We start from the raw sequence: 27,939 nt of genomic DNA, 5'->3' as shown, positions 1-27,939 counted from the left end.
TGACCGAAATGTCAACGAATGTGTCCTCGTTATATCCGAGATCTCACTATATCCGTGCTCGTGATAATCAAGTTCGACTGCAATTCTTTTTATAGAATAATAAAAATAATGCTAGAATAATTATGTACCTACGCACATAATTATTTTATGATCCCTAATAATGTTTTAAATCATTTATTATAATGGTTGTCCTTTGAGCCAGTGCTCGAATATTTTATGTCAAATTTACTGATTGATTTGCGTAGAGTACACAGGTGTATTATTGACATCCTACCAGTTATTGACACTACCAATTTTATACGTGAATATTATTTATTATTTATTAGGATTGTACAGAATATTTGTATATCTGCGGACTTATTATACTAACCAGTATCTTCCAACCAACAAAAAACACAATAATGATATCAAAATTATACAGTCTGCGTTGCTCAATGTTGTTCTGCGATCCTTATTGCATGTCGGCTCTTGGGTCAACCAAAACATATTATAATATAATTGTATTAATATTATATGTAGTTATGTTATAAGCGTGTGAATGGCGCGCTATGGTAGTGACGTGTAGTATCGTTTACCTTGCCTTCATTTAACGATCATCTTAACTTTGCATCAAGTTTCTGCAATGTATTATGTATCATTGAGTGCTGATAAAGGTCAGTTGAAGTTGTTGATGTCAAATATATCGGAAGGTGTCAAATATATGCAATATGCAACCAAATTTGTGCACTAATTGGCGTGATTAGAATCAAAAAACCGAATTAATTAACGAATTTTTTTAAAGAAGTCGTTATTTAATTCGATTGCCCATAACTGGAATGAAGTACAGTGGAACCCCGGAAATCCAAAATCCCGGGCAAATGCAAACAAGATTTTGAAGTAAAACATTTGTAGGAAAACATAAAAAAAACTCGCAAAGACTAAATAACACATTTTTTATTAATTTAAATTATTAAACATAACCTAATTTTGTTTAAAAATTATTGAAAATTTAATAAAGCATACAGTACTGTACCTGTATTGTTATATTAGACTCAAGTACTATTATATTAGATTGTTTTATATAAAGTTGCAAATAATGTACATATGTATGTATACTATATATTAGGAAATACTGTAACTACTGTAGTTTAAAGTAGTATGTATATATTGTATTACAAAATTTGTCGGCTAATCCGAACTTTTCCGAATCCGAACAGGCCACAGCTCCAACGGATTTCCGGAGTTCCTACTGTAATATACTATGTTATAATATGTTCGGAGTAATCTACTGTAAGTGACATAAACTGGGAGCTTTGCGCCACATATGTATGTACACATATCGCTCACTCCTTTCAACAACGTCATATATATAAAAAAAAATATGATTTTTCAGGAGAACGTTTTTAAAGTTTAAGAATAAAATAAAATGTTTTTAAAATAAATATCAAGCCACTTATTGAACTTTATACTGTGCAACAGATCTTTTTAGGTAAAACCTTAAGGTTTTTTCTCCATTTGAAAGATATTAAGTATATTTAAAAAAAAAATTAAACAATACCTTTTCTTCAAAATGCAAAAACAACACTTTTTGCCCTGTAGCGGGTAAATATTTGGTTACAAATATGTCGCTTTTGCTGGGATATAGTACATTTTCTGGGCATTCCGAAAATATGCACAACTGAAAATTGACGATTTTTATTTATGACGTTGAAAGGAGTGAGCGATATATGCCACATATAGGCATAATCACTTTTAGTGCTTATTCCTTACGTATTTAGTGACAAATATAAGTTAAACCCGTAATTTACAATGATTTTTTAAAGTGGTATCATACACAATATGTCCGCCTCTATAGTGTAGTACTTAGCGCGTTACGTTACGGCACTGGAGGTCCCGGGTTTGATTCCCAGGAAGTTAAAATAAATAATTGTGATTTTTCACTGTTATGTCGATTTAATATTACCTTGGACCAGAGGCGTACATTCTATGCAGGCAGAAAAACAGTGCCTTTCCTGGATTATTAGCGTTCCATATAAAAACACGACCAGTGCCTACTATGCCTTATCCTTACCCTTTTAAATGTAAATTCACAGTAAAACCCCGATACAAAGGTGTTTCACATTTTCTATAAATATCGCAACTTAGTTCTTTAAAAAAATTATTGCTTTGCAAGAGAAGGTCTGTCAGGAAGCCTAGATGCTTCTGTATCAGATCTGGGAATGCGGTGGAATAGCTTTCAATATATCCTTAAACTACTCTCTACCCTGATATTTTTTTTTTTTTTTTTAAATGTCCCTTACTGTGTTTTAAGTTTGGACAGCCTTACTGTATTTAAGTTTTTTTCACCCGATTTGGAAAGATTATGCCATTTAAATAAATCTTATTATTTTTTTCACGGTAGAATTTTTTTAAATATTGATTTTAATAAAAGGTACACTGTACTTCCTAGTTTAAAATAATGTGTACTTATGTATGTACATAATAAACCGACAGTTTCGTAAAATACTGCTTCAAGGTAATCAAGGTACCTACTTGACTTTTAAGTACATATACACTTTTTAAAGTGAAAGAAAAATTTACGAGACGAATACGATGATATATATATATATATATATATATATATATATATATATATATATATATATATATATATATATATATATATATATATATATATATATATATATATATATATATATATATATATATATATATATATATATATATATATATATATATATATATATATATATATATATATATATATATATATATATATATATATATATATATATATATATATATATATATATATATATATATATATATATATATATATATATATATATATATATATATATATATATATATATATATATATATATATATATATATATATATATATATATATATATATATATATATATATATATATATATATATATATATATATATATATATATATATATATATATATATATATATATATGTGTGTAAAGGGTGTCCCATAATCCTATGTATTCCTTTCAAATGATATTAGGCCAGCTTATTACTCACCAAAAAATGAAAATATGACCTCAGTAAAAGAGCCTTAGTTTTCCAGATATTTCCACATTTACGAATTTCCTGAACATCTACGCCTTAGATCAGTTTTCGAGTGCCACATTTTCAATTTTTCATATTTTAGGATTCTAATTTTTGTTCAATAATACTGAATAAGTATTCTATTATTCAATATTGTTTATTCAGTATTAGTAGAGATATAAATATTTTTTTTAAATCTTGTTTATGGCAACACAACTTTTTTTTAAACCCTTATCCGCACCCCAATAGTGCATAGGGCACTGCTTCATTTAACACAGTGTTATCTTGATCGTTTACACACGAAGGAAAGGTGATCAGCCCTCCGCTTCAGGTACCAGTCCAGGGTTATATTGAATAAATATTACAGTGAAATAATCACTTATATTTATACAACAACAACAAATGGCTCATTTTTAATTAAAATTTTACTTGATAAGCACCACTACTTCTGAAAATCTATAATGCCACGTGTTTCCATGGATTCTCCATCATTTTCAAACATCGTATATCAAATACGGTGTTTTTAAACGATGCGGAATGCGTCGAAACACGTGTCACAATTGATTTTAATAAGCAGTGGCATCTATCAAGTAAAAATAAAATTTATAATGGATTGACATTACTATAATGTGACATCAATGAATAATACAATTGACTCGTTGAAAGTGAATTAAGGCTCAGTATTCAATAAATCACGACTTGATTTGCTCTGTTTTACCAGAGAACAGAGATAAAATTAAGAAAGGTGTGTTGAGATGGTTTGGACATGTAGAACGAATGAGTGATGGAAAGAACGGTAAAACAAATTTATGAGGCAAATGTAATTGAAAAAAGGAGCAGAGGAAAACCGAGAAAAACATGGCACGATCAGGTATGCCAAATGCTTGAAAGTGGTCAGGTTAGGAGTCGTATTAATCGGCGGGTATGTATGAGGAGATGCATGATCGTGGAAGAGGCGAAGAATGTTTGCAAAGACAGAGTGGTGTGGCGTTCTATTCTCTCTGCCTACCCACGCGGGGAAGCGGCGTGATGGTTAGTTAGTTAGTTAGTTTTTAATTTTCTCTAAAACCGGATAACATTTGACGTGATTGAATTATTTTCTTAAAACGCCGTTTTTAAATTGAAAATATAAGTTTTTCTTCGCAACAAATATATATTTTTGAAAAGAACAGAGGTATTGAAAGGTTAAAAAAAAGTAAAAAAATATTTTTCAATTTTTATATTTTTTTTTAAAACAAGTCAAAGCGTTGGACCCTTCTGAAATTCCTTAATAATAAATACCTTTAAAAAAATGTTTTGTTTCCAAAATTTGAAATTTTGAGGCAAGCGAATCGAAATATAAAAGTTTTCCATATGTATAAATGATCCAAATGTATTATGTTATAAATAAAAATGCAAATATATTAAATAAATAAAAAGTAAAATAAATAAAAAAATGTTTTGTTTCCGTGTCTAAATACCTATATAAAAGATGATATACCGAGAGATTTTTTTAAAATTTTGTTTTTAAAATATGTACAGGGGGAATATAAATCAAAAATGGTACAATTATATATCAGTCTATATCCAATTTTTTGAAGGTGCCGGCAATCTCTGTCATTTTCTTAGATTTTGCAGGTCGTAAGGATTCTTTGACTCTGTCGTTTTTCTCTTCGTCGATCAGAAGCTGCTTATTCACGGTCAAACGGTCCACAGTAATGGCTGAAAAAAACAGTTCAAAATTATAATCGAAGTATAGCCTACTAAAAACCAATATTTTTTTCTTTATTTTAAATTCTTTTGCATTATACAAACATGCAATAAATTCAAATACATTAAAAGATCCCACAAAGGCATGGCCTGTGTGTGGGTAAACAATATAATTTAGGTCATAGTAAAGGACACTGGCAAGAATACAATAGGTATTATAAGTAGAACTAGAATAATAGTGTTAATATAAAATACAAAAAATACTTGACTATCAGAAAACAATTTTTTTAGTATAATTACAAACTTAAAAACATAAAAAAAGATGAAAAAGTAAAAAGCATGCAAGTTAGCAAGCATGTACTACATGAGTGATACGTCTACAAGAAAAAGGAGCTTAAATCTGTCTCTTCAATAAACAATCCAAGCAAAATTTTAAATCCACACAAACTTAGGTAATTACCTCCAACAAATAGTCTTTGTGGAATAATATATATATATATATATATATATATATATATATATATATATATATATATATATATATATATATATATATATATATATATATATATATATATATATATATATATATATATATATATATATATATATATATATATATATATATATATATATATATATATATATATATATATATATATATATATATATATATATATATATATATATATATATATATATATATATATATATATATATATATATATATATATATATATATATATATATATATATATATATATATATATATATATATATATATATATATATATATATATATATATATATATATATATATATATATATATATATATATATATATATATATATATATATATATATATATATATATATATATATATATATATATATATATATATATATATATATATATATATATATATATATATATATATATATATATATATATATATATATATATATATATATATATATATATATATATATATATATATATATATATATATATATTTATACCAATGACGACTATTCACCAATTCTACCCATTATTGACAACGACACTACTCAAATTCTTGGAAGTTCTATATATATATGAACCAATTTAGAAACCTTGTTCTTGAATCACTAGAACTTCACTAGAGACAACTATTGGTGAGATGTAAATAAGCTTTTTACTAAGCAGAAACTCTTATATTAGTATGTGAGGTCCGAATCCTGGATTATAATCACATACATGAGAAACGCCAGAAAATATCATTTTCATTTTTGCATGACGGTCGTCAGCCCCGTAAGTGCCCAGACTTCCATATTATTCTTCATCTTTGATGAGATGTCAAAAAATAATTTGAAAAATAACTCCCATAATTGGAGATAATCCAGATTTGTGAATAAGTATTTGGACACACTCAAAATGTTGTTTTCTCTTCTCCGTCTTACTCCTCATTACTGAGGGTTGTGACCCTTGTGGAAGCTGTGACTCTTCTCCAGCTATCCCTTGACTGCGCTGCACGTAGCGCTCCAACCTCCGAGGTGCCTGCTGCTGCCTTAACTTGATTTTTTATGAACAGTAATTACAAAAAGTAGTCACCTCTCAATTTCTCTTGAGAATTGGCTCCTCCACCGTCCTCTGTGGGCAGGCAACGGCGCGGGACGAACGGGTCCATGGTATCGAGGCTGGAGTGGATGTACAGGATTTCCGTCAGCTCCTTCTTCATGAAGGGCTTGATCAGCGAGAGGATCTTGTCCATAAACACGGGAGCGTTCATGAAATGGACACCCTTCAGCCTCACTGGCATGGCTTCCTAAGTGTATTCAATTTCAATTAAAAACAATATTCAAGGCGTATATTAAAAGTAAGCAAGAAGACTTAAAGGTGTAGAAGAATCCCGCTTCGGAAAACTCCTTCGGACACATGGAACAGATCAATATCCAATGTGATATTGTTCAACATAGCGGTAGCTCTTCCTACAGGCATAACCATCGGCAGGTTGGTCCTGTGTATAGCAATGTGAAACAATCTATGTCGACGCTGTCTTAGGTAACTATCGGGAACATACAGACCAATGTTCCGGATAATTTCAGGATTATCGATCATACCGCGCAACAATGGATAGAAATGCCTCATCAAATACACATTCCTTCTAGTCTCTAAACTACTGTAGCCAAGCATACCCTGGAGAAACTGGGTCGGGTAGAGCCAAGGATAATAGCCGTACTCTCTCATGTAGAGATACCTCAAAAACTTCTTTTATAAGCAATAACACAACATTGTGATAATCATAAAACGCAAAATAGAAGATCGACAAGGTGTGGGTAGAAGGCAGATCTCCAGGCTCCAGAATTTGAGATTGGACGGGGTTTAGGACGGTTAAAGCGCTAGGTGCAATCTATATTTATATAATTCTTCAAAATGATAAAATATGGTACTGTACTGAATTTTTAACTGATTTTTTTTTTTCTTGAATGTTTTCCGCAGATACTTTGTGGCACATTTTATAAACTTTATCAAATTAATCAACTTTGTTTTAACCAATTTTTATTAATACAATTTAACCTACCGGCTTCGACAAGAACCTTGTCATCATCAGGGTTTATTAAATTCTAAAACATTAAAATACTCTCACCCAAAACTCCCACACACTCCGTAAAAAATATATTTAGGATTTTTTACGGAGTGTGTTTTCGGTGAGAGTATTTTAATATTTTTATGTAAACTCTGATGATGACAAGGTTCTTGTCGAAACCGGTAGGTTAAATTGTATTAATAAAAAAGTGGTTAAAACAAAGTTGATTAATTTTATAAAGGTATTTTTTTATTGAGTTCCGAGACCTTTTTTCTTTTAAAAAAAAGCCCTGATTATATTATATTATTTGCATTATTATTTATTATTATTTTAAGAGACAACGTAACTACTGTAGTTTAAAGTACTATGTATGTACTGTATTACAAAATTCTCAACTAATCCGAACTTTTCCAAATCCGAAGAAGCTACAGCGCCAATTAATTTAGATATCCGGAGTTCCACTGTATTCGTAAGAAGCGTAATTGCGAATCATATAATAACTGTGACATTACCTTAACCTTTTCCAAGATATTCATCCTTCCTTTTTCCACACGTGTTTTTTTAACACAATAATCATATAAAACACGAGGAGTAAGAATATTACACCTTCTTCAAAAGTTGTCCACCTTGATAACAACTCGAAGAACTTACATGACAAACATCCAGTGCCGAATTTACGAACAAGTTAAATAAGCTATAGGCCTTAAAATTGATAGCCGTAATCTTTTTCACTTTACATACGTGTAACATTCATCAATTCTACCCATGATTGACAACAACACCACTCACTAGTAACACAGTATGCATGAGTTCACTAGAGACATCTATGGTGGGATGAGGAAAGCTTTTATTAAGCAGAGACACTTTTATTTGTATTTGAGGTCCGAATCCTGGATTGAATTCACATACTTGAGAAACGCTTCAAAAGATCATTTTATTTTAGCTTATAATTTATGACGATCTATGCCAGCCTATGACGGCCGTAAGCCCTGTAAATGCCCAATATTCTTCTTCATCTTCATGTTGAGATGTCAAAAATAGTGTATAAATCACTCCTAATTGGAGATAATCCAGATTTGTGAACAAGTGCTGTTTAAATTGTTGTCAAATTATCTAATGGAAACAAAATGTTGTTTTTATTAGATAATTTAAATTTGAATATTCATTTCTTTTATTTAAAAAAAAAAAGACAACTAATTGACCGCGTTTATATTTTAGCTAAGAAACTGAATACTTTACTTCAAATCTGACACTGGTAACATATACCAGTTACATACTCATTTAATATGTTTTGCAAATTTCTCATTGAAATTTTACCATCGCTTCAGATCAAAGGTGTTTATTTTAATAATATAGCATACAAAAACATTTTATTGTATTGTATTATAATGATTTATGATTATGAATCAAAAATTAACCTTAAGAAGGTCAGATAATTAATGAACTTTCTATTTGACTTACAAAAGGTTAAATAAAATCGAGAGGAACTCACGGGTGACAAGATAAACATTATATTTTAAAAAATCATCATTTTCCTTAGTGGATTCTTCAAAATTATTTAAAATAAAATAACTACACCTAGTTATTTAGCTAACGCTCATGACGTCACGAAAAGTCTACCCTGACAAGGTTTCTCCCTCGAGCCATTCATCTTTTTATATCTCGTTCATCCTAACAAGCTAGCTCCGCAGGAATACCGCATGCGATATACGATTATTTTCTCTACATTTCATCATGCCTAATTATCAATTTACCCCTTCGCATGTTGTTGATTTTCGTTCATATCATAGTTTAATATTTTATTACTAGTAAATTGCGTCTCTCGTGATTATACACTTTTTAGAGACAAAGAACAAAGGCTTTGCATTTTTAAACAATACATTAAAGGAAAAGCACTTTGTTTTATTTAAATATATCTTTATAAAAAAACATGCACTTTGAGTCAAGCTACATACTTTCAAATTCGAATATTTTTATATTATTTTTCATGATTTTCGAAGGTTGAATTCGATTTACGGAAGGTTGAATTTGATGAAAGATTAAATTTGATTTACAAAATATTTTATTTAATTTACGATAGGTTAAATTTAATTTACCATAGGTTGAATTTGACTTATGATAGGTTTAATTTGATTTTCAAAAGGGTGAATATGATTTACGAAAGATTGTGTTTGATTTACTTTGGCTGAATTTGTTTTACGAAAGGTTGAATTTGATTTGCCGAAAGCTGAATAATAATGAGAATTAATGAATAAAAAATGAAGACATTGGGAATAAAACAGAATAGCGCATATCATGGATCGCGTAGCAAGTCTAAAGTAGCAATGGGCAGGAAATATTGTAAGACAGGACCCACAAGATGGACCCCTAAAATTTTAAGATGGAGACCTTAGGAGAATAAAAGAGAGTCGGAAGACCTCAAAAAAGATGGTCCGATGACTTAAAAAAACGTGGGGGATAAAAACTGTCTGCGAGCAGCAACTGACCGAAATAAAATGGATGGAAAGAAAGAAAGAAATAAAATAGAGAATGGAGGATAGAGAGCTGAAGAAAAAGTTGAATTTGATTAACGATATATTGAATCTGGTTTATGAAGTATTGATTTGACTAACAAAAGGTTGAATTTGAATTAAGGTAGGTTGAATTTTATTTACAAAAGGTCGTATTCGATTTTTATCAGTTTGAATTTGGAGTATGTACCATTGACTATGCTAGGGATGGCTAACGTGTGGCGCGCGTGCCATAGGTGGCTCGCGAGATAATTTTGCATTGCACACGAATGAGGAGAAAAAAATTATAATATTTATTTGAAGCACTAACTTTGTGATTTTCCATTTTATAATTGAAATGTAACTTTGTTGTACAATCACTATCAATATTTTATTATAACTTAATTTTAATGTCTACCAGTTTCGAAGCTAACCGCTTCTTTATCAAGACTGATTATTCAGTAGACATTATAATTAAGTTATAATAAAATATTTATAGTGATTTTAAAATAAAGTAACATTTTAATAAGAAAAAAATTAGAAACGAAGGAGATGATTATACAATTATTTTTTAAAGTTTAGACTTACAGACGAATGTACTACTGCTTGTATTCTATTAAAACCTACCAGCTATGAACCCGCTGTAAAAAAATGGCATCTAGCGTCCATCAACAAAAATCTCGATAACGATGAAGTTTTAAGATATTAAGGATTCTACTTTTTTTTTAAATATTTTGTCATTTAAAAGTATGTACTTAATTATTTTTTCCGATGTATTTACGCTTTGTTTATATATATATATATATATATATATATATATATATATATATATATATATATATATATATATATATATATATATATATATATATATATATATATATATATATATATATATATATATATATATATATATATATATATATATATATATATATATATATATATATATAAAAATTAATGTTACACAAACATTTGATGCATTTTTATTTCCATGGCACGTGGCACGCGACATATTATATTGAAATTGGCACTCAAGCTCAAAAAGGTTCTTCATCCCTGGACTATTCCCTCATGTTACGTACCTGCAGATAGTTGAGTACATCCCTGACGGTCGAGATGCTGAGCCTGGTGATATGTCCGAACACCACTTTGTAGAGATTGATGATGATCACCACTCCCGGAACAGTTCCGTTCTCGTACTGGTACAGGTCGCTCATCGACACGAAGTTCTTGACGGACTGCTCCAGACTGAAGACGCTGGGGTTGAAGTCCGTCAGGGCGCAGTAGAAGGCCTGGTATCCTTCGGGAAGAAGCTCCGGGAGAGGCACAAATATTCTGGATAAAAAACAATAAAATAATATAATTCTTCTTCTTCCTAGCTCCATCCCAACTGATCATCTTTGTAAACTGTTGGGGTCAGCTCTCCTCGTCCTCAGGTTGTAGGTCCTTCTGTCATATATAACGTCACCTAGGCCACGCCTTTGAATCATGTTTTCTTTATGCAGCATCCAAGAGCTCTTTAGTCTTCCACTAGATGTTGTTAGAGGAAGACCACACACACACACTAGTCGCATACACCATCCCTAATGGGTATCCAGGCTTATTAGTCTCATATAATCGGTCATCGCTTGACGAATGACAAAAGAGTTATAATAAAAATAATTAATAGAGAAAAAAAACGTAAACAATAATACACCCATAATTAACAATATAACAATGACCAAAGCCTTTCCCCTTTTGTCTATGTTCCCACACATAAAAAAATATATATTAGTTAATAAATAACAGCTTCAACCATTAACGTCCCAAGGATATAAACTATAAAATTTAGACTTTTTTCACATGGGGTGTTTGAAAATGATGCGGAATGCATCAAAACACGTGTCACAATTGATTTTAACACGTTGACTGCCACGGCGATTTTCAGAATTCCAGTCTAAATAGCTAATTTATTAAAAATATCCTTTTAATTCTTGATTTTTTTTTATAATTATATTTTCTGTTCATTTATTAATATATTTTCTGTTCATGTAAGTCAGCATTGATGTTTTGTTCTCTTCCCATGCGCCATCTATCCATATTAGCACTGATATACTATTTCATCGTAGCTGCACGAATATGGCAAGTAAACACAGCACGAGATAACTCGTAGTCGGCGTCCTAGCAAAGAACTTGATCTACGAGCTATCTCGTAGTTGGCAGTCAACGTGTTAAGAAATAGTGGTATTTACTAAGTAAAACTTAAATTTAAAAAAAAAAATTTTTTTACATAAATGTTAGTGATAGTATATAACCACTCACTGAGATTTTTATGTCTTCCGGTTTCGAGACGTACTCGTCTCTTCGTCAGGACAATCACTACCACAGCATGCAAACAATCACATTTAAAACTACACACTTTAAATATGAATAATATTGAGAATATAAAAAAATTAAAAATAAAAATAAAATAAACTTACCCTACGTCGTGAAATGCTATATTTTTCTTCAAAGTAGGATCTCTGTCTTTGAAAACGTAATCGACTTCGGTCCTGAGCGTCAAGTTGAGATCTATGGTTGCTTTGGTGAGCTCCAGCTTGTTCAGACAGCTGTGGTAGAACACTATCAAAGTCACTTCTGAAAAAAACACAATCGACACCAAATGAATAAAGAAAAAAAAGACATCTCAACATAGAGGAAGAAGAATTTCGAAGTCTGGGTAATTACAGGGCTTATGAGGCTTATGGGCTGGTTAAGTGATCACTTTACACAAGTGTAACATTCACCAATTCTACCCATTATTGACAACCACACTACTCAAATTCTTGGAAGTTCTATATATTATATATGAACCAATTTTGAAACATTATTATTGAGTCACTAGAACTTCACTAGAGACATCTATTGGTGAGATGAACGGAAGCTTTTTATTGAGCAGAAACTCTTTTATTAGTTTGTGAGGTCCGAATCCTGGATTATAATCACACACATGAGAAACGCCAGAAAATATGTCCATTTTTATTATTTAAGCTTTATTATACCCACTATCCCGTCTCCCGTGTCCGCCTCCGTGGTGTAATGGTCAGCGTGTTTAGCTACCGTACTGGAGGTCCCGGGTTCGATTCCCAGGAGGGGTGAAAATAAATATTAGTGATTTTACACTGTAATATTTATTTAATATTACCCTGGACTGGTTCCTGAAGCGCAAGAGTGATCACCTTGCCTTCATGTAAGTAATGATCAAGATAACACTGCGTCAATTCGATGCAGTGCCCTATGCACCAATGGGTGCGGATAAGGGTTATAAGTAAGCTTTATTTTACCCATTATTGTACCCATGATTGACAACCACACTTCTAAAATTTTGGGCACTCCTATATATCGCTGGATAAATGCCAAAGAGTCACAAAGCAATCAAAAAATCAAAATATTTATTCCAAAAATGGTATCTAAATCGTCAACATTTTCATATTCGAAAATATATGATTCTAGCGTTAGAAATATCCATTTCTAACGCTAGAATCATGGGCGTCTTTCATAATTATGTGTAATAAGTTCCCGGTCGGATCACCAGGACAACTGACACCTTAGCGCTTCCCACGAGTAGAACAAACTCTAAACAAGGTTCCTATATTCATTAACATTGGTCAACGATGAATTTGGGAATTTTGATGTTCTACTCGACATTGTCAGCACTGAGATCGCTTACATAGTAAGTCGATAGTCATATCGTGGTGTGTCCCAATTTTCACATAATTTGTCTTCGACTTAAGCTTTGATCTTTCCCTTTTCCCCTTTTCCTCCCTACCGCCCCACTTCCAGGTATTTATATTAAATTAAAAATGTTATTTTTTTAAAACTGGAATGGTACAAATATCTGTTTTGTGTTACTGGTTAATGTAAATGTATTTATAAAAATGTTATGTTCTGTAAAATTTCCAAATAAAATAGATTTTAAAAAAAACCTGCTAGCGAGTTATCCACCACCTTCGTACAAAACAGTAAGGGCGTTTGTGCACTACACGGAATTTTACTGTCCGACAATCGATTAGCATGATAAAACGGATGATTGGCTTGGATTGGATTGGATTGTGCTTTTGGTCGTCTTTCTACGGATCGGTGCTCTTGATCGGTGAGTGATGATGGTGCGCGTAAATTTAATCACGCTTCACTGTCTTTTATTTTTTTTAAAACCGGACCGCCGGACGGTAAAATTCCGTGAAGTGCACAAGCGCTATATTTTTTTTCATTGTTTTTTTTACAACATACATATTTAAATCATAGAAAATAGTTGGTAAATGTACAAAACATTTCAAATATAACGTTTCTACCTCTCTAATAAAGTAGTTTTCGTTTCTTTAGAGAGGGAGTTCGTTATACATTTTTTTTAAAAACAAAGTAAATTGTTTGTATATGGACATTAAGAGAGTGATTTACCAGATAATTTAGGCAGGTGTGGTTGCTTATCAAGCCATTCTTGGAGGTGTTTAATGTCCTCTCTTTTTATGTCAGGATTTTTTCGGTATTCTTCGTCAGCAGTCTGCAGTGTGATCGCCATTTCATCAACTTGAAAGAAGAAGAAAAAACAATTATTTCATACACAACAGTCAGGGTGCGTCCAGATGCTTGTCCACAAATCTGGGTTTCTCCACTTTAGTTGAGTTATTTTGATATCTCAAAATATACCCAGACTTCTATATTTTTCTTCATCTATGTTGAGGTAGCAAAATAATTGCAGAAACGAAGTTGGTTTAATTTGCTTTGTTTTTCTCGTTTCTCTTTAAGTTTTTTTAAATATATTTTATATGGTTAGTAATTTTGGCTATAATTTAAAAAAAAAATACATTGAAATTTTTTGCATACCCCTGAAGGAATCCCTAATATACCGTCAAAAATGTATCTGATACTTTTATAAATCATGACGTCAGATGCGATTCGGTATTTCAAAACCGATGGGCGTTTGTCCACTACACGGAATTACACGGAATTTTACGGTCCGGCACGTCAGTTAGCGTTTTAAGACGATGATTGGCTTGGATTGGCTTGTGCATCTGTCCATCTTTCTTCGGATCGGAGCTCTTGATCGGTGCGTGAACACGTTGCGCGTAAATTCGATCACATTAACTGTCGTAGTAACTTTCATTTTTCAAAACGAGACTGCCGGACGGTGTAATTCCGTAATGTGGACAAACGTCCGATACGGATTTTAATAACCGAAAAATATCTGAGGTTAATCGGAAAAAAAACAGTTGAAAGTTTAGTGGAGAAATTAAATGTTTTAATTTCACAGTCGTGTGCAAGCAACCTTACGTTGTTATTAATTTAATTAAAGGCGTACGTGTGCAGGTACGACAAAGCAATCAATAAAAATACCGTAAATAACTTATAAGAACGTACTAATTTAAGCGTTGAAGTAAAATATTATTTAAATGCTGAGTCATGAAGATACGCGATAAATTAATGAATTTAAATTATCAAAAAATAATAATTTCATTTTTATCAATACGCATATGAATTCAAAAACATTTTTAAATGCAGATAAGTACAATACATACAAATGCGTATATACTAATTCCCTTGTGTTTAAAACTATGAATGATTTTTTGGGGGAGCAAGGTCTGAAAAATCCTGAAAATTACAAGATCTGTTATTGAAAATTTTCGATACTCGACAACTAGTCCAAAACGGGCTAGATCTTTCTAGACAATTGAGATCTTAGATTTCTTTAGCGTGGCTTTTTTGTTTGACACAAAAAGATAATAGCTGCTTTAAATGTGTTAAATAACAGTGGCCAAAAAACACAACTTTTATTTTGTAACTGGCATGAAAATACCTGATCTTTATGCATATTGAATTGCTGAATTCAAAAACAAAAACAAAAAAATTTAGCTCGTCAGATTTTTTAGTTATGGATATTTTTAATTCTGATATTGACTAAAGTTTATCATATTGTTTATGTATAAATATATGTAAACATATAATGCTATCGTATTTAATATTCATAAGTTAACATATCGCCCACACCTTTCAAGAACGTCATAAATAAAAAATTTTGATTTTTCAGGAGAACGTTTTTAAAGTTTAAAAATATAATACAATGTATTAACAATAAATATCAAGCCACTTATTGAACTTTTTACTGTGCAACAGATCTTTTTAGGTAAAACCTGAAGGTTTTTTCTGCATTTGAAAAAACATTTAGTACATTTCAAAAAATAATTAAACAATACCTTTTCATCAAAATACAAAAACAAAACTTTTTGCCCTGTAGCGGTTAAATATTAAGTTAAAAATATGCCGCTTTTGCTGGGATATAGTACATTTTCTGGGCATTCCAAAAGTATGCACAACTTAAAATTGTCGATTTTTTATTTATGACGTTCTTGAAAGGAGTGAGCGATATCACTGTTACTCCATAATTATCAAAACTTTTTTTGAATCCCTTAGACCTTAGACTAAAACATGTCTAGATACCAACCATTATTACGGTTTCAACGTATGGGGTCCATACAAACAATAATATGACAGTAACATCAAAACTTGTGATACAAGTTTGTCACCATATAGACTTTGAATAAGAACGATTAACTTAGTACAAATCAGTCATCAAAATTTCAGTTCCAAAATCAATGTTGGTCAGTGTTATTAGTTTTAAAAACGAGTTTAAAAGGATTTGTTGTACTGGCAACATTTTAGTTTTTGCTTTTCAGCAATAAGCTCGCCAATGTACTAATTTGTTTTCTGTACATGAAGTTTAAATAAATAAATACCCAGACTTCCATATTCTTGAGATGCCAAAATGTAAAACTAAGTGGAGAAACCCAGATTTGTGAACAAGGATTTTGACATACCCAAAATATTTCAGATCACGACTTTGTATCCACGTCGACTGGCTTTGATGACTCGCATGGTCGTGTTTTTTTTTAAATTTATTTAAACTTCATTATCATACTGTGTAAAATTAAAATCATGCACTAAAAATTCATTCCCTAAGCCAGGGCTGGGCAAATAGCGGTCCGTAAGAGGCATGTGAAGCGAAGGATTTTGTACCTTTTTTTTTTTGGGCATTGCATTTATATTCTATTTCCCCCTCCCCTGGGAATCGAAGCCGGAACCTCCAGCACGGTAGTCAAATGTGCTAACCACTACACTAAGAAGGTGGACAGCATTATATAAAATATAGCATTTTGAGTGTGTCCAAATACTTTCAACAAATCTGGATTATCTCTAATTGGGAGTTTTTTTACATTATTATTTGAAACCAAAAAAGATGAAGAAGAATATGGAAGTCTAGACATTTACAGGGCTTACGACCGTCATAGGCTTGGTTAAGTGATCACTTTACACACGTGTAACATTCACCAATCCTACCATTAATTGTAATATTTTATTTCTTAAAACACCGTTTTTATATTGAAAAAAGTGGTTTTTCTTCAAAATAAATATATGGTTTTGAAAAGAAAAAGAGTAAGAAAAAGGTGTAAAGAGTTTAAAAAATGATAAAAATGTTTTTTCAATACATATTTTTAAAAAAAAAAATCCGTTTAATCTTTGAGTATATTAAAAAAATATATACACAGACCACACGTGTGGCTTCTTGCGCAACCGCTACGTACTGAATTTATACGTTTGTCACCCAAAAAGTTGACCCTCCCTGCCCTAGACTTTTTGTTGAGAATTTTTCCAAGGATAAACCTGTTTTAAAGGTTGATATGATAGTATAAGGAAAATACAAAGTTAAAATATTAAATTCTATCAATAGTGAAGTCTCAAATAATAATATACGAGTATACATATGTACATGAAATGAGGCAACACTTTTTTTTAATTTATTTTAAATTATTTTGCATTTCAGAATATAATATAAAAACAAGTATAAAAAATACATAATATAAATACAAAAAAAGATCTCACAAAGGCATGGCCTGCGTGTGGGTTATACATTATATTTTATGCTATAGTAAAGGGTACTGGCAAGAATACAATAGATATTATTAGAAGTAAAATTAGATTAAAAGTGTTAATATAAACTACAAATATTTGATTTTAACAGAAAACAAAAAAATAAAAAGATGAAAATTAAAAAAGTTAGCAAATATGTACTATATGTATCGCTCGCTCCTTTAACAACGTCATATATAAAAATCGTCAATTTTCATTTGTGCATGTTTTCGGAATGCCCAGAAAGTGCACTATATCCCAGCAAAAGCAGCATATTTTTAACTTAATATTTACCCGCTACAGGGCAGAAGGTATTGATTTCGCATTTTAAAGAAAAGGTATTGTTTAATTTTTTTTTAATATACTAAATATTTTTCAAATGGAGAAAAAACCTTTAGGTTTTACCTAAAAATATGTGTTGCACAGTAAAATGTTCAATAAGTGGGTTGATATTTATTTTTAATACATTTCATTATATTCTTAAACTTTAAAAACTAAGTCCTGAAAAAAAAAATTTTTGACATGTGACGTTGTTCAAAGGAGTGAGCGATATGTATATACATTCACACAGACAGTATAATAACATTGGTAAAAAAACTACACGCGGTTTTTCAGTAAGTCTTCTTCTTTCTTCTTCTGTGGCCTTCTGACCTCCACTGATGGATCCTCCATTTCTTCGGTCGGTTGCTGCTTGCAGCCAGCGACTATGTCGTCAGACCATCTTTTTTGAGGTCTTCCGACACCTCTTTTGTTCTCCCACTGTGCGTCCTGTCTTGCAACATGTCCTGCCTATTGCCATTCGAGTTTTGTCACGCGATCCATGTATCCTGTACTTCGGTAATTTTCCTGGTATCTTCTTTTTTATTTATTTCATCCATCAGACTTAAACAAAGCGTGGATCTTTCCATATATCGCTGTGTGCACTTGCGTTTCTCTGCATTTCTCTTTGTCTCCAAACCATCTTTTTGGAAGTCTCCCGACGCCCTTTTATTCTCCCAAGGTCTCCTTCTATCTCACAATTTGAGGTGTCCACCTTGTAGGGTCTTGTTTTGCAATTGCAACAAGTCTTGTCTCGGTATGTGCATATGTGCAATGCACAATTTGCCCTCGCACAATTAAGTTGACCAATATCCAGTACTTTTTTTTCATGTAACGCGGTGGTATGGCGTTCCAGCACATTTTTTCACGGATATACTCAGTTAGACGAAACAATGTTTGCGCTTATGTAATTACAATCTATATTTATATAATTCATCAAAGTGATAAAATATGGTATTATAATGATTATTTTAATTATATTTATATATAAAATTTATAAGTAAAAACCTTGACGTGAGTTCCAGGACCTTTTTGTTAAAAAAAGCCCTGTTAATATCTGAGATTTAGTTAGAACATAATATGTGTAAAAATACCATATCATAGTATTTTTTTTTTACATTTTAAGTGATTCCACATACTTGTTCACAAATATGGATTACCTTCAATTAGGATTTATTTTTTACAATATTTTTTTAATCTCAACATAGATGAAGAAGAATATGGAAGTCTGGGCATTTACAGGTCTTACAACCGTCATAAACTAGTTTAAGTGATCATTGTAAATTTATGTCAAATAAATATAAGTGATTTTTCACCTGGTACCTGAAGCGCAGGACTCACCTTTCCATCACGTTATAACGATCAAGATAACACTGCTTTTTATAATGCAATGCCCTTTACACCATTGGGTGCGGATATTACATATATAAATATAAATTTTCCCTGCGAAATCCATGGCAAAATTCGCTATTTTCATAAGAAACCAAATACCGACACTTATAAATTAAAGAAATGTTTCAAAAATAAAATAAAAATGTAAAAAATTACTATTTTTAAAAATGATTTTCACCGTTTTCGACAAATATAACCACTTTTTAAATACAATAATTATTTTTTAATAATTAGTTTAATAACAACGGTTATAAAGTATTAACTACCACAAATATCTGCTTTAAAAAAAGTCAAAACTATACGTAAAATGTATGAAAAAATAATTCAAAAAGAGTTTTACCTCTATTCAGCTATCAGAATTCCTATACAGATTGAAGTCGCCGAGAGATAACAAAATTTCGATCGATATAAACGTAATCCAGCCAATCGATGCAAAAGTACGAATCAAACTAAATAAAAACATGTTGGTATCTTCGCGAATGTATCATTCCGAAATATCTGCGAAATATTTTTTTTATCTTCAAAACTGGTATCTTGTATTGATGTAACGTAAATTATCTGGATTGTCCGCTTTTAGAGTAAGAAGTAGGTACCTGAAGACCGGTTAAGAGAGGCAAAACGATTATTTTTGGATATGGACCTATTGTCAACGAAGTATACAACAAACTGTTGCTTTTTTAATACATAAGTATTGCTCGAATCATTGAACAACGTTAAGGGGATATACGCAAATACAGAACTCATTCGCCGGCCAACAGACGAAGAGGTGACGCGTATTTCCGCACCCGATTTATTTAAAGAATGTATACTTATTGGATATTTTTTGTTTTTTAAAACACATATGTAGAATATTTTTTTACCTCCGTACCTTTCAATAAATATTCTTTTCAAATAATATAATTATTTCAAGGAAAAACTTAACTTATTTTTTCAATGCAAAAACGGTGTTTAAAGAAAAAAATAATTTCGTAAAATGTTACCTGGATTTAGAGAAAATTCAGTTACCAACGACTACACGAATACTTGGCATTAAGGGGGAAGTAACAAACATCCAATTCATTAAGCAATCGGCCGCGCACAATTTTTTCAAAAATATTTAAAACCGGATATTCAACAAAAAAATCAGTGAAATAAATGTGTACAAAAAATCACGACTTTTTTTCTTTTTTTGCATTTCACAATATAATATAATTACAAATACAAAAATATTCTACTATATTCATATAAAAAAAAATATCTTCAAAGGCATAGCCTGTGTGTGGGTATATATTTTATTTTAGGTTATAATAAAAGGGTACTGGAAAGAATACAATATATATCATAAAAATAAATAGCTTAAAAGTACTAATATAAATTACAAATACTTGATTTTAACAGAAAACAAAAAAAAAACAAAAAATGAAAATGAAAAAAGTCAACCCTTTTAACCCCCGTCTTGTTGTATATACAACATATTTTTTTCTAGCCTCCCGCCAGTCTGATGATGTCAGTAACGACGAAACCCGGACACCAGTTTTATAAAATAAAGGTAGAAACAACTATAAAGTCATTTCTTAATATGAAATGCAGTTCCACCAAAAAATGTCAGTACAAAACTTAAAACCATTATATTTTTACTTTTTGAATATCATAATCACATGAGATGATATTTAATGATAAAAATGATTGTCCAAATGTAATATTTATTTCTTATTTATAATAAATTATTATTATTTTATCAAACGTAATTATTATTGATGCAATAATTACCTAATATCAAGAAGCCAATTGTCAAATAAGGTAATCTTATCTTATCTGTATTTACTTTCTTTAAATACTAGGCCAGATTTACATTGAATGAGTAACTGACTTCAAACACAAGGCAAGCCAGTGCTGACTCCGTACTGCTACTACCAATACTACCATTACACCGTTTCTCCGCAGGGGTAGACAGAGAGGATTGAATGCCACTCTTCTGTCCTAAAATACACTCGTCGCTTCCTTCACATCTATACATCTAATCATACATGCCCTCCGATTATGCAGACTTTTGACACCACCAGATTTAAGGTTCTGATTGATTTGTTTGTGTCAAGTCTTTTTCTTCTTCATAAGCCCTCTGACCTCCACTGCTGGATATAGGCCTCCTCCCCTTCTTTCCATTTCCTCCGGTCGGTTACTGCTTGCAGCCAGTTTCTACCCCCTACAGCGACTACGTCGTCGGACCATCTCTTTTAGGGTCTTCCAATACCTCCATTGTAAAATTCTTGGGGTCCATCTTGTGAAGTCGTGTCTTGCAATATGTCTTGCCCATTGCCATTCGAGTTTTGTCACATATATATAACTTCAGTTATTTTCCTGGTATCTTAATTTTTATTTATTTTATCCATCATACTTAAACAAAGCATGTGCATAGATCGCTGTGTGCACTTGAGTTTCTCTGCATTTCTCTTTGTCTCCAAATCATCTTTTTTGAAGTCTTCCGACGCCTCTTTTATTCTCCCAAGGTCTCCCTCTTTGTCAGCCGTCCTTATTTTGTTCTCCCGCTGATATTCGCAAGATTACCTTCTTAGTCATTCTCTCGTTATCCATTCGCTACTGATTCGGTAGTGCTATCGTATAAATTTTATAGTCTTTCAATGCAGACACTTGTACTGTGAACAAACTTCACATTTCTTTGCCATCAATATTTCCATATCAGCACAGGGTGTTCGTCCCGAACATTTGTGGCCGAGCCGCACTCAAGGGGCCGAGGGGCCGCATGCGACTCGCGAGCTGCAGTTTGGCGACCACTGGGCGAGTACTATCCGAGGAAATTTAATACATTATAGTAATAATGAATAAAATGCATTCAATTTCGGTAATTGCATTTGCCATGTAGACACACAATTATGCTGGCAATAATAATAATAATAAAACCCTTATCCGCACCCCAATGGTGCATAGGGCACTACTTCATATGAACACAGTGTTATCTTGATCGTTTACACACGAAGGAAAGGTGATCAGCCCTCCGCTTCAGGTACCAGTCCAGGGTAATATTGAATAAATATTACAGTGAAAAATCACTCATATTTATTTGACCCCCCTGGGAATCGAACCCGGGACCTCCAGAACGGTAACCGAGCGTGCTGACCATTACACTACAGAGGCGGACTATACAGGCATGCTGGCAATACAGGGTAAAAAAAACAAAAACAGTTCCTTCTAAATAATGGTTTATTGCACCAAAATATAATATAAAATATAACATAAAATGTAACAATCTTAATCTCCATAAAAAAATCATGGTTTACGATTTTTCATGATTAACACACTGTTTGCGGGAAATGCTTAAAAGCGCCTTTGACATACTGTTAGTAGAGAGCGGGAGACACTTATAAGCGTTCTATTTGCTTACTTTTGGTACAGCGGGAGATGCCAAAAAACATTGTATTGATCAGAGTTGGGTTTGTGGTTACTTGTGATAAGTATATAACCCTAATTAGTATACTTATTAGGGTCGGGGTTGATGAAAAAACTGCTCGCAAACAATGTGTTAATAAAAAAACATAATAAATAAAAATTTATAACCAAACATTTATTTTATAATCATATTTATATCTTTTATGGATGTGTCTAAGATACCCACAGACAAAATGGCGAGTTTTTAATAATATATTGTTAAAAAAGTTCCGTTGTATGTAATTAGTTTTATCCAATTGGTTCGACTTTACAAATAAGGCATATTGTAGTCTAATTATTGATGGCTTTGGGAAAGATTTTCGCACCATCTTCAGCAGCTAGACACTTGCAGCATCTACCCTAAATCTAAAGACATTTTCAAAACCAACATACAAAATTCAGTGCATCAATCTGTCGGCAAATGACATGAGATCTTGTAGACGTAACTGCATTTGACGATATCTGTAACGCTGTAAATGTTTCAAAACTGGTGCAGAATTCTTGTTACAACATATATTCTCAAGACAATGGTATGGTATGTGAGACAAACTGACAATATCTTTAATATATGTGACAAAAAATGCGATAAGAGTGTCACAAATGAAGACTCTAAGAGCATATCTGGCAAGAGTCTACGAGATAGGTTAAGGAACACCAGGATAAGAGATATATACGAGATGTAAGATGTCGTTAGGTGGGGAAGGCAACAAAGAACACAATGGTATGCGCATGTGAGGAGAATGGAACCATCCAGACTCCCCTGCACGGCCAACTCCCGGGCAGATCACCAAAGAGATGGAGTGACAGCTGGGAATCTCTTAAAAACAGGCCACAAAGTCAAGCCAAGAAACAGAAGAAAAAGATATTCTCAAGACCCAAAACAAAAGCACGACAGGACATCTTTGAAAACTTTATAGACATAAGACATTTGAAAAAATGAGTACGGCAGTGAGATTCAATTATTTGGCTCATTTAGAAAGTTAGATTGATTCACATTGTAATATCTTTTTTTTTATAAATATTATATAAAATAGAAAATGTTTCTAGAATGAATGACAATACAACATTTTTGGCCTATAATTTCAACTGCCACTCATTAAACTATAAATATTTTAACTATAATAATATTATTTACTATTTTACTGGATTATTCACCATACGGATGAAATGTTAATTTATAGGTGTTTCAACTTGATATAAAACATCTATCGTTCCTCTTTATATGAAAGAAGATGAAAATCTGAGTATTCCAGGGTTTACGGTCTTACGTTTAGGAGGAAAAATAGATTTCATATCAAGTTCAGACACCTATAAATATAAATATTTTGCTAAACGACCTTGTTACTAAATATTTTTCCCGTTAAATTACAAATGAAACTTGCTTTGACTAGCGTTTGAATACTTTTCAACTGTTTTGCGATCCATGAAAACACACATACGTCCGAGAAGGAACACGCGTACGAGAAGGACTTGTGTGTATTTTGTTCGCAAACATTAGTGTCTACATGCACAATTTTGACAAAAGTCCAAATCTTTTTAAATGAATAGTTCAAACTTGAAAGGGATTTAAGTGATTTAAGTAATTGTGAGAATTATTTCCAGTACGTAAAGTAGAAAAACCGACCATGTAATCAGTGTTTGGTTGTTTACGGTTGGCAGCGAAAAGCCGACTAACGATTGGTACAGAAATAATAAATGTTTCTGTAAAAATGTGAATGTTTTGACATTAGTACAAATTTGCTTGGTTTTTAAGGAAAAAATATTGGTTAATAAGAGTTAACACATTGTTTGCGGGAAACGCTTAAAATCATTTACATAATGTTGGTAGAGAGCGGGAGATGCTTATAAGCTATTTGCTTACTTTTGATAGAGCGCGAGAAGAGATGCCAAAAAACACTGTACAGATCGGAATTGGGTTAGCGGTTACTTGTGATTAGTATACGACCCTAATTAGTATACTAATTAGGGTCGGGGTTGATGAAAAAACCGCCTGACAACAATGCGTTAAGATCGTTATCTCAAAACAATGGTTTTAATTAAATTTTTACTGGCTGCTTTAAACACATATTCAACATATTCAAAACAATTTCATTATTTCATAAACACAATGCACAGACATTTTTCTGTAGGATAGAAGCACCAAAGTACTATAATTCGAATCAATTACTAAATATGTTATTTCTCTTTGGTTTTTTTCACCCCTTAATAAGATGAAACTTAACGAATATTTTCAAAAGCTATTCGTTCCTATTTCGAACATGTTGACAGCGGATATTTTTTTTTAACATAGGGGAACAGAGGAAGTTTGCTGTGGAATATTTGCATGTTTAAAACATATCAACCCTGATGCATCTACAATGTTGCTATTATTCTTCCTGCGGTAGTGTAAAAACTTGTATAATGTCGCCAGTTCGAAGGATGTGGGTGACAAATTTCTAAGAGAAGCATCTTAAGTGTAATAACTTTGTTAAGTCGTCATGTCGGTTTACTATTTTATTATAATTAGACGGAATGAATTCTTGGCAACATCTAAACACATTCACGTAAACAAGTCTATACGATATGCTTCAAGAGACACAGATGACTCGTATGCAAGTCTTCACATAATTTGAACGTAAAAAAAGATCAGAGTAATATTACTTTAATATTTTGCCCACAAATGCCACTAGAAAGATATTACTAACCATAACAAAATATAATGCGGCCCGAAATATACGGAACTCAAATTGAAAACCTTAAAAAAAACATGTTTAAACACTTCAAAAAACTTCATGTTATATTATAAAGAGATATCTCTGATTTTTTGGTTTTAAAATTCCATTTTTTTATATATGTGTAAAATAAACTATTTGTCAAAAGTGTAAAAATGTAACTGTCCCGTCAGGGTAGTAATTTTAATACAATTTTTACGCAATGCGAAAGTGTCAATACACTTGACTACGTAAGAAAGTTATCGCGCTTCAAATGCATCTCTAGAATGATAGCCATTTATCACTCGTACCTTTTTGGCTAGCAATATCTGTAAGATGAGCAGTACAATCGATGGTGATTCTTGTCTTAAACATATTTTTAACCTTATAATAAAATAAAATAATAATGAGATAATTATGATACAAAATAATTATATTGTTGAAACTTCTCTTCAAAAAAACAAAGTCCCAACGATCACTTTACACTACTACAAATACTACTTATACTTAAGTAATGTGCAAAGGCAAATAGCCGCAAGTTAAAAACAGTAGTTTTGAGATAAACGAGTTTATACGATGCTTGTTGCCAAAACATGTATCAAATTAATACAATTTTGAGGGTATTTGGATAATGAATATCTCGGTAAAGGAAAGAGATAGAGCGAAATTTGTGATTGTATATGATAGAGGCCAGTTATAAGAATGCTTTGAGCCGTGTTACGCCAAACAGCCGCAATTCGAATTATGGCTAGTTGCCTTTAAACATTAGTTTAGTGACAATACGTTGAAAAGGTATGCCGGCAAAATATACAATTATTTTTTTAATGACTATGTATATATGCACCACAAAAAATTAACTGAATGAACATTTTTAGAGGCCTCCACACTATCCCATTAAATAGGAACATCAGGCAGCGAGCCAAGGGTGTAGGTACCTTGTTTTCCGGAATGTTTATGCGATTTCCTTCAGTGGCCGGGAAGACTGCATACAATTTTGTCAGTACCGTAGAACGGGGCTACTTGAACTTTGATACGTTACTTGAGCCCAGTACTAAAAAAGGATTTAAATCTGTATTTGGTCTACAATAATGAACGTATCTTGACAATAAGTGTCACCTGTCAGGGAAACAATGAATCATGTCGATACATTCATTATTGTGCACCAAATACAGATTCAATTTTTTTTTGTACTGGGCTCAAGTAACACATCAAAGTTCAAGTAGCCCCATTCTACAGTATATAACAGCGTGATGATTTATTTAAATGGTTTATTACGGCAACTACACCGATAAAAGACAACAGCAATAGACTTGCCGATTTGTCAATTCTGAAAGCATCTGATGGCCCGCCATTTTACTTGCGAATTTTGTGACAAATGTGGAGGGACTCTTATAAAGATTTATTAATAATAAAACCCTTATCCGCACCCAATGGTGCATAGGGCACTGCGTCATATAAACGCAGTGTTATTTTGATCGTTTACACATGAAGGAAAGGTGATCAGCCCTCCGCTTCAGGTACCAGTCCAGGGTAATATTAAATAAATATTACAGTGAAAAAATCACTTATATTTATTTTACCCCCCTTTCGGACTCGAACGGGAATCGAACCCGGGACCTCCAGAACGGTAGCCGAGCATGCTGACCATTACACTACGGAGGCGGACAGAATTAAATAAATGTATGACATTATTTTAATCTAGTACCTACCTGCCAAATTCTCTGCCTAGATGTTAACAACAATATACAAAGTCCACCATTTATGATTTTATCATTTTAAACTACAACAACTAAAATTCTTAGTTTCAAATAGTCGAGGAATGATTTACAATACTTATTTTTATACATTATTGGAATAACAATGTTAACAAACATATTCAACGCCATATTTAAAACTATAAGTAATTATGATTCATCTATCCTTCACGGGACATGACTGTCCCGTAATATGATTCATAGAACATATAAGGTCTTATAAGTATATGCCCACAATAGATTTTATGAAAAAGTGGTATTCACTAAGTAAAACTTCATTTTGAGAAAAATTAAATAAACTCTTGTGAAAATTTTCAAGCCAAAAAAATAATGGTGTTTTTTTTCTGGCAGGAAATGATGAAAAAATCTTAATTCACGACCTATTATAAAATTGTAAAGGTATATAAACAAATCATCAAATTAGGGTGGTGACTGACCGGAGCATTTCGTCGTAGCGTAACGTCGTAACATCGCTCGCGGCGAGCATCAGCGAGCATCCGAAACTATGGATGGAGCACTCGGCTCGCTGTACTGACTATACGAATGCTCGCATCGTAACATGTTATGTTACGACGAAATGGCTCCGGTCAGTCACCACCCTTACTGGCAAAAAGGATCCTTATTTCTTGAC

The 27,939-nt window shown here is 31.8% G+C and overlaps 1 protein-coding gene across 1 annotated transcript in view; it reads right to left on the bottom strand.

The window, feature by feature from the left end:
• LOC148304652 (uncharacterized) overlaps positions 1-19,892 on the bottom strand; it is a 29,322-nt gene extending 9,430 nt beyond the window's left edge. Inside the window, exons 1-6 of the mRNA XM_088267970.1 lie at positions 19,782-19,892; positions 14,228-14,356; positions 12,271-12,427; positions 10,894-11,146; positions 6,344-6,557; positions 4,620-4,764 (exon numbers count right to left, since the gene is read on the bottom strand). Coding sequence (XP_088124096.1) covers positions 4,620-4,764; positions 6,344-6,557; positions 10,894-11,146; positions 12,271-12,427; positions 14,228-14,348 — 890 coding nt within the window. The 5' untranslated portion in view covers positions 14,349-14,356; positions 19,782-19,892. The remainder of the gene's footprint in view (positions 1-4,619; positions 4,765-6,343; positions 6,558-10,893; positions 11,147-12,270; positions 12,428-14,227; positions 14,357-19,781) is intronic.
• Positions 19,893-27,939: the final 8,047 nt, after the last annotated feature.

This window comes from Brachycentrus maculatus, unplaced genomic scaffold (genome assembly GCF_059751285.1).
Source record: "Brachycentrus maculatus isolate JH-2025_06_01 unplaced genomic scaffold, ASM5975128v1 h1tg000310l, whole genome shotgun sequence".
Lineage (NCBI taxonomy): Eukaryota > Metazoa > Arthropoda > Insecta > Trichoptera > Brachycentridae > Brachycentrus > Brachycentrus maculatus.
This window is presented reverse-complemented; position numbering and strand designations above follow the sequence as displayed.